The sequence below is a fragment of the Morone saxatilis genome, unplaced genomic scaffold, assembly GCF_004916995.1.
Source record: "Morone saxatilis isolate NCDOM2014 unplaced genomic scaffold, NCSU_SB_2.0 Contig4, whole genome shotgun sequence".
NCBI lineage: Eukaryota > Metazoa > Chordata > Actinopteri > Moronidae > Morone > Morone saxatilis.
In genome coordinates this window covers 5,135,934-5,144,696 of record NW_023339984.1, presented here as the reverse complement: position 1 = coordinate 5,144,696, position 8,763 = coordinate 5,135,934, and the positions used below count along the sequence as shown (strand labels likewise).

At 40.5% G+C, this 8,763-nt stretch overlaps 1 protein-coding gene across 1 annotated transcript in view; it reads right to left on the bottom strand.

Moving 5' to 3' along the window:
- The window catches only part of dnah2 (dynein, axonemal, heavy chain 2), a 56,776-nt gene that overhangs the window by 14,245 nt on the left and 33,768 nt on the right, over nt 1-8,763 (bottom strand). Inside the window, 16 exon segments of the mRNA XM_035675725.1 lie at nt 121-269; nt 358-508; nt 1,275-1,341; nt 1,499-1,647; nt 1,828-1,950; nt 2,080-2,244; nt 2,360-2,476; nt 2,782-2,951; nt 4,127-4,268; nt 4,552-4,668; nt 4,881-5,091; nt 5,550-5,689; nt 6,230-6,362; nt 7,673-7,812; nt 7,973-8,133; nt 8,299-8,466. Of these exon segments, the coding sequence (XP_035531618.1) occupies nt 121-269; nt 358-508; nt 1,275-1,341; nt 1,499-1,647; nt 1,828-1,950; nt 2,080-2,244; nt 2,360-2,476; nt 2,782-2,951; nt 4,127-4,268; nt 4,552-4,668; nt 4,881-5,091; nt 5,550-5,689; nt 6,230-6,362; nt 7,673-7,812; nt 7,973-8,133; nt 8,299-8,466 (2,303 nt within the window).

Genomic DNA, 8,763 nt, shown 5'->3' with positions numbered 1-8,763 from the left:
CACACACACACACACAATCCCATACACAAACAGACGAGTTAAGGCAGCAACTCATACTCTTAAACTGTATGTGCACACAAATGAGAATACACACCCACATAAATAAGGAGACACACAGACCTGCTCCTTGACAGCAAAGTTGACTATGGTGGTCTTTGCAGAAATCTCTGGTGTGTAGTGGGGGTTAGACAGCTTGGTGGCGATGTAGAAACGAAACTCTGGACTGTACTCCACCTCCTTATCACCCAGCTTCAACAGCAGTCTGCCGCCTGGAAAAAGCGCACACAGATGTTCACCCATACACACCAAGTATTCAGGCAGCCCTCATATTAAGCTGAAGATGTGTGTGTATCTGACCTATCCGTGTCAGGGACTTGTTAAGAACTGGGTTGAGAGAGGGCTCCAACTCCTCTTGGACATTCTGCAGCAAAACAGGATTCCCAAACTGGATGGCGTTCTCCAGCACCCTCAGGTAGTCTGGCATTTGAAAGTCTATTACTTTTAGACCCTGCACATGTGGACACACAGGAGGACAGACAAAGAAATATATCATATATAGCCTTTATATACTTTTATATAACCTACATTCAATTAATGTCATTGAGATCAAAGAAGATAGACAGATTGAGAGAGACTTGACATGAGGAATTGACCTCTATACAAAAGCATCACTGAAAAACACAGTGGCAATCTACTGTTTTACTGCCGCAGTTTAATTATCCCTAAATGTCACGCTGTGACAACAGGGCAGAGGCTTGAAAAGAGAGAAAGAAAGTAAAAGGTCAGACAGACCAAACGGGGAAAAGTGTTATGTATAGCACACACAGTAATAAGGAATTGGTCAGAAAAAAGAAAGGAGAGGGAGAAAAGGTGCCGTAGGGGAAAACAGAAGTTCAGTCACAGTCGTTTGGTCTATTACTGTCAGACCCTGCACATATGGACACACACAGGAGGACAGAAAGAAACTAAGGCCTGAACAAGGGCTCAAGTTTTCATGTTAGGTCTTCAATACACTAATTTCCTTTCTTGATCTGTTAAAGGTTGAGGTTAAAACTGCTTTACATAGAGAAAGAAAAGTATAGTGAATGATCAAGAGAAGTAAAGGCATATTCACATTATCACAGAATAAGTTCCCCTCCATTGACTTGTCTAAAAAATATTCTGTGTTTCCTTTGCAGACACTCAAATATCCATGATTTTTCGAGAAATGTAATTCTCCGACAGTAATGTCACAATAATTGAATAGGAATCAAAATAAGATTGCTCAGTCTCACTCTCTGCATCTCCATATTCTTGATCCATTTCAGAGCTTGGCCTTGAGGGTCCACCATCAGGGGACATCTTGAAAGAAGGGAAAGAAATACAAGTAAACTAGTATTTACGGTATGAAACACGTTTTGTACAGTGAAAACAACTATATTCAAACTCCAAGTATGTAAGTCGTATGTTCACTGCAGCTACTCTTATCAAACTCTTTAACAACAAATTGTGTACTGACCGGTTTCCACGGGTGGCGATAACTCCATTTTCAGTAGAGAATGCGTCAGAAGGCAGGCCCTGAATGTTCCAGTCCCTAACTGTTGTAGGCTTTGACAGAAAAGCGGCAAAACTGAACCCTGGTGTGCATGGGATCTGTAAGTCCCATACCTGAGGAAAAGGCAAACAGAGAGCAACATTAAAAGAAAGAGAGAGATGAGAGAGAGAGAAAAAAAAATGGAATAAAAAATTGGGTTAGTTAGAAATACAACATAAAACTGAATTAAACTTCTTTACTTTTACACTTCTCCTTCATGACTTGCTAATAACTGTAGAAGGAGTGTGTCTCACCTCCTTCATCCATATGGCAAGCAGCTCATCTCTATAGTTGGAAAGGAAAGGTCCCATGTAGGACAGGAAAGATGCTGCTAGCAAACAGTCTCCTACCAGGTATCCCATGTTTTCTTCAAGACCCTGAAGAACACACACACACACACACAAACACACACAAATAACATTGGAAAGGACACATTTTTAGTTTTTGAGTAGGATAAGGGTTATTATTTTTTGTGTATAATGTGTGTGTGCATGTATATGACTTACAGCAACTGTCTCCTCCCAGCGGACCCTCTCTCCAGCAAGTCCAGTCACCAGTTTGTCAGCTCGGTCCAGTTTAACCTCCATCTCCTCTGATTTCTTCTCCAAACTCCCCTTCATGGCCAGCTTCTCCTCATGCTGCTTTTGTAACTGGTCTAGCCTCTCCGCTACCTGTTCACACATACACACACACACAGCAGTTATATTATATTGATTTTGTCATATTTAAATTGGACTTAATACACTGTTGCACTCATATATAAACTAGATGCACTGGGCTCCATACCTCTCGTAGTTTGTTCTGAGCCTCAGCCAGTGAAGCCTGTTTCTCTGCTAGCTGGGCTGTGGCAGCGTTCAGTTGGGCCCGCTTTGGCTCCACCACCCTGAAGATACGTCCATAAACCTGGAGGAACAGTGTACACATCCATGGATTTAGTTTAGCTTCCTGTTTTCCTCTTCATGTATTCATTTAACAAATAGATACATATTTTGCTGTTGTATAGCAATGAGACTCCTATTTGTCAAGTCAATATATTAAAATAGGAAACAAAACTTTGAATGCACGTAATGCATTGTGCTCAAAATTAGTTCCATGGAGTCCATGCATTAAATAACCAGCTATTCAAACAATAATTAATTACAAATTATTATGTGTATAGTATTGTGCGTTTATGGTAAGTGAGTGTGTGTTATAGTGGAGCCTCTTACCTCCATGGCTCTGACCCACATACAGAGGGATTTGGCCGCCAGTGATACTTTGCCAATGATCTCTGGGTGGAAGTCTACCTGTCTGCAGTACTGGCCAATCTTCTTTAACACACGGTCCGATATATTGTCCTTGTCAAAGTTAACTAATGTTTTGATGAAGTTGGACTCACCTGCCAGAAACATGTCAAGGTCACATAGGGTCAGAAAACCATGAAAATCAAAAATGTTTTGCCCAATTATATTTAAACATAGCTCTCATTCCTATTCCTGTTCCTATTCCTAAGAATCATTGTTCTCAAAGGAAAAGATGTTTTGGACCTTTGCTGTGTTCTCCCCAGTTATGAATCTACATCTCTGTCATTAGCAAGAGGGAAATGTAGTGCAGTTTGTAAAATAATTGTTGCACTTGTGCTCCAGCAAACATTACAATGTATACCACTTAAAAACATAGGTTTAGGGTAAATCCCAGTATCTATTGAAAAATGTATAATTAAACTTGAACTTTCACTCTTTTATATATATATATAATATATTTGTATACTGCCACATATAAATGGAGTGTACTTTCCAATCGAGATGAAAAGGAAAGGAGCATTTCAATAATTACAATTCATTAGATGTCAATAATTATGCATACGTTTCTCACAACAAAACACAGTACAGATATGTTGTGTGTATAAGAGTTTGTAGAAAAAGACAAGAGTATAACTGCTTCATGGACAAATAAGGCCAGATCGCTTTAGTGTTGCTGTTAAAGAAGCTTTTTAAAGTCAATTTTGGTGCCACTACCATATGTACCATCAAAGTCACAATTATGTAAACAAGTGACCAAAATATGTTAATTTTACCCTTTTTCCCAATTTCCATTGTACCACTCTTCAATCTAGACCACCTTGTGTTAGAGACTGTAGGCAACCCTCACATCCAGTGATGAGCGCTCAGCAGAGGACACAATTAAATATATTGTGTCGACAATGCCAAATGGTATCAAACAACCCTATAGAGACGTTTTGTAATTTTGTGATAATTTGTTTAATAAATTCTATTTAAGATCTGTTACTACAGTTTGAGTGTGTAGAAAGAGTGTGTTCAATTTGCCCATAACTACTTTTGTTTTATTTTTTCTATTTTGGTGTCTGTTTGCCCCACTGCACTGAGGAGGATTGTACCTTATACCTCGAGTTCAATAAAATATACAGTATCCGCAATCCCCTTTTTTCCAATTACATCTTTTCTTTCTTTAGTGTAACTGTACACAAGCTGTTGTGGTTTTTGGAGCACCCAGTTACTTAGTTTCTTTGCTAAACTCTTCCTTCATCAATCTCAAAATTCTGCTGTCTCTCACCCAGCTGTCTCTTGGCCTCTGCCCAGGTAGGCTCTTTGCCCAGAAGGGTCATGACAGCCTGCATCACGGTCTCCACAAGTGTTGGGGGACGCCCATACGACTTGATCTCTGTCATGTCCTTCTTATTCAGAGACTCCAGAGCCTTTGTACAAAAAGAGGAAGGAATAGAGAATGTGTGCATGTAAAAAGGCAAGTATACTGCTTGCTGAGATATGTTTAATTAAAATTTAGACAGACAGAAAGCACACAGTCAAATGACAGGTGCTTACATCAGTGTTGAAGAGCAGCCAAATAGATGAAAGGTCAAATATCACAGAAATGAATCTAAAAGGCATAATAATGAACAAAGTGAGACCATAAGGACAAATGTACCCACACAGAGGGAGACTGGCAGGATTAAAACAATCTACAGGACAAAAACCTACCTTCATGGCCTCTTCCAGGGCAGGAAGGGCCTCATCCAGGTCTCTCTGTGCATTCTCAGCCATAGCTTTACACTGTAACTCTTCTGCCCCGATTTTCTCACTGTTAGCACTCACCGCCTCAACACAAACACAAACACCAATGTGTCAATGACTGTTATATGCTTCTTTCCTATTACTACTGCTACTACCACCCTTCCCAACATAAACCAGTAATGTAAACTTTCTCAAATCCAATAGGATAATTGGTGGATGTAAAAATGCCTTAATCAAACTATACCTTTAATCTATTGAGCAATTTTTGTGTATGTAAACATGTTTGTTTTGCTTACCTTCTGCTGCCTGTCTCCTTCTATCCTCTGCTGTACAATGTCGGTTAGGTACTCGTCACACTGTATCTTGAACTTGGCCACCTGCTTCTTGGCCTCCTCCAGCTCTACAGACATGGCCTCCACCTTCTCCCGAGTGTCACTGATCTTGAAAAGGCCGTTACGCAGCTTGCTCACCTGTTCCCCCAATTCACTGCGTTTCTCTGCCAGCAGCCTGGATGGAGACGAAGACGGAGACACACAGACACACACACACATATAAAAGACGCAATCAGATGATTGAAAGGCATTTAGTGAATTGAACAGACATACAGAGCGATTTGTCTACAGCAGAGCATTAGTACAACTTATAGTAGTAGAAGACAGATAGCAAAAGTAAAGTGAATACCTGCCACAATAGAACTAACCAGGTTATGTTATGCTCCTGCTTGTGCTGGTTTAGCTCTATTACGATGCATGAAAAACCCAAAGTACGCAAAGTACCCACGCCTAATGTATGTAAACTTTAGGTGTGCACGCTCACACTCAGAGCCGGCAACAGAACCAGCTGAGTTTATCTTTGTTAACCATCTGTGTGACCCTCACAACACACATGCAGCATTAGAAGGTGGTGTAAGAGGAGAAGAAAAGAGACGCAAAAATAAGCAAAGGAGAAAGTTTTAAAGTGCCTACTTCTTGTATCCAGACACCAGCTCCAGGTAGTTGGTGGGTGTCACATAATTATGTCTCTTCAGCTCCACCTTCATCTTTTGGGAGATATGTGCTACTGACTGGTGTGTGGTCACAAATATACTGGCAACCTTCGTCTGAATCTGCATCATAAAACATAAAAAATATTTGACACAAAAGAAACAACAGCAAATGCAACTTAATGATTCAAATTATTTATTATTTATTCATTGACGTGGAGACTGATATTAAGTGTGACAGTACAGTGCAGTTCAGTTTTCTAAGCTTCTAAACTAAAGATATACTATATAATGCTAGTAAACTTTTGGGAAAGACTATAATAATATGGACCCAGCAGCTGACACTGAAGTGGTATCAAGTGATATCAATCCCCTAGAAAAGGATTATAAAACCTAGTATGAATGAGGTACTGTAGGAAAGTTCGCACTGTAATTTGAAATGCAATTTAAGGCTTGGTGGGCACAAAAATGGCTCTTAATGTGAAAAACTTTTCAGTCAAGTCCAGGTGTCTACCTTTATCCCTAACAGCCATCCTCTACTCCTCTATCATTGAATGCATCTATGAATGCATAATAGTGTTAAACAGGCGCCAGTATAACAGTGTGAAGTGCCCACACGTAATCACATGTGTTTTCGTGTCTGTTTTTATGTGCATTCCTCACCCCCTCCAAGGAGCCCAGCTCCAGTCCATCCAGGTACCTCTCAGCTACCTCCAACAGAGCATCTTTAGGCCAGTCACAGAACCAGTCAATAGAGGTGCAGTTGACGAGCGCTGGGTACTGAAGGATGCGGTTCCTGTTGCCAACAGCCATTTATGAAATTATTAATTAGTTTATTAATATTCAGATATACTATAACTTGTTGATATAATGATCCCCACCATAGCCCTGCATAAACATGGTCTGTTAACAGTGGTCTGTTGGAGGTTGGTCAGGAAAAAACAACCTGAAAGAATAAATAAACCAGTATGCATGCTGGACATGCTTCAAAGTCATTCAAACTAAATTTTTTTGCTGCAAAGGTTCTCTTTTCAGATGGGTACCTTAAAATAGATGTGTAAATAACACTGGCTATCTTTAGGCAGAATGATACAAAAGTTCTTAACAGACCCTTTTGAGAGAACCTCCTACAGTAAAGTACAACAGTACCCTACAGTACACAATACCAACAGTATGGGTTTGACTTTAGCTTGTTTATTGGTGCAGCAGGGCTCCCCGAGCTCTGGCAATGTGATATGGATCCTGCCAGCAGCTAGTGGTCAGAGGTCCAGGACGCCTCGTCACCCAGAGAACGGTGATAAACTCTGGGTAATGGAGCCTGCCAGCCCAATTAGTAGCATTATGTGTGACCACTACCCTGTGCCACTAATTACAACCAGGCCATCAATGCTTGAGGGGGAAGAGGTGTTTTTGTGAGAAGAAATGTGTGCGTGTGACAAGGGAAAGAGAAAATGAGTAATACAAAATCTGTGTCCATCTGTGTCCATATTACATCTGTGTGGGCAGACAGCCGGCCCTCTCTATCACAGCATCCACAGTGTTTGTAATACAACAAGCCTCAGGTCAGCATCAATCAGCCATTAACATACTGTCTCATGGTGAGGCACGACTCACTGTCCTCATTGTAGCTGTGCCTCTCAGTTCCTCTGAGACGTACCCCTCTGCAGCAGAGTACTGCAGAGTGCAGCAACAAGCATATTATTGGGGAAAAATCACACCTCCATTCAGTTAATTTAAGATAATGGAAAAAATCAGTCCAGTTATAGAAAGATAAACTATTAGACCCTATGTGGACACTACTGTGAAGGCCAGAACTGTGTGTAAAATAAAATGACAGTAAAATTCTTTGTTTCATGTTATCCCTTTTTGTTAGGGCAACTATATACATACAGCTGCTAGAGAGAAGCTGCTGATGTGCTGTGACTCTTCAGCCTATAAGGACTGCAATGTGATTCATACTGTTAATTTACATAAATGTGTGTATCTATAACAAGACCAAAAGGATCCTCAAAGAGAAGAGAAGAGAAAAAAAGGGGAGGGAGGAACATATTGTGAAGGTTATAGAATAGGACACAGTGTGGAGCAGGAAACAGTATCAGAAGATACCTGAAGGGCTCTCCCACTGGGCTCATACAGAGAACTATGTGCAGGTTGTTCCTGACTCGCTCTATCAGGTAGCTGAACAAGGAATCAGGAGTCTCCACCACTTTGTCTTTCCTGGCAGACTCTGACAGAGCATTGCACACCTAGAGGAAGAGCGACAACATAAACATGTTATGAGAATTGGAATTAGGTTTTAACTGACCTCCTGTGTTTCACCTGTTGACTTCATAGAATAAATATGCAAATACACATTAAAATAGACGGACAGACAAGAGGCCAAAAAGATCTGAAGCCAATACAGACCTCAACAAACTCATCTGGCTTGTAGAGGTTAGGCACCTCTCCAGCGCTCAGGATGTTATTGATGTCCTCTAGGAAGGATTCGTCTACAATCTGGGTGTCATTGAACAGGAAGACTGTAGGCTTGTTGTCCACACCAGTCAAACGGTACAGCTTCTTGATGTCTTAAAGCAAGGACAAAAATTGCACATGTAGCTGATTAAAGATGGGATGAGAGGAACTAACTGTACAAAGGTAGACATTATTCATCAAATAGTGGAAGGTGTCAGATGTCATGCTTTCACTTTCTCAAACATCTGTAAGTGAAACAGTAGTGTGTCTGATCTCACCTTCTCTAAACTCCTGTCTGCGGTACTGTTTGGTGACTTCTACCTGGAATACATGGTACTCACAGATGGAGGCAGCCATCTTAGACAGGCTCTGTCTACCAGAGCCCCCAACACCAACCAGCAGCAAGTTTCCCCTAAGCTGACTGATCACACGTACCACACGGGTTACTGTGGAGGGAACACAAAAATATTACCCAGATCATAAATTCCATCTAAAAACCTTTATATATAGAATTCTTATAATCGTGGCTTGTACCAATATCATTTCTTATAAATATAAATAGGTTGCTTGCACATTATTACTATTTTTCACATGACAAAATCTACAGTCATACATTTTTTTTTAAGGTCCAATACCTTTTATGTGCAAATTGTTTTAATATTGACATAGAGCTTCATGGCGCCCTGCACACATGTACAAACCAACAATACATACAAGTAAGTGTTGATCCATGTTGTTCCTAT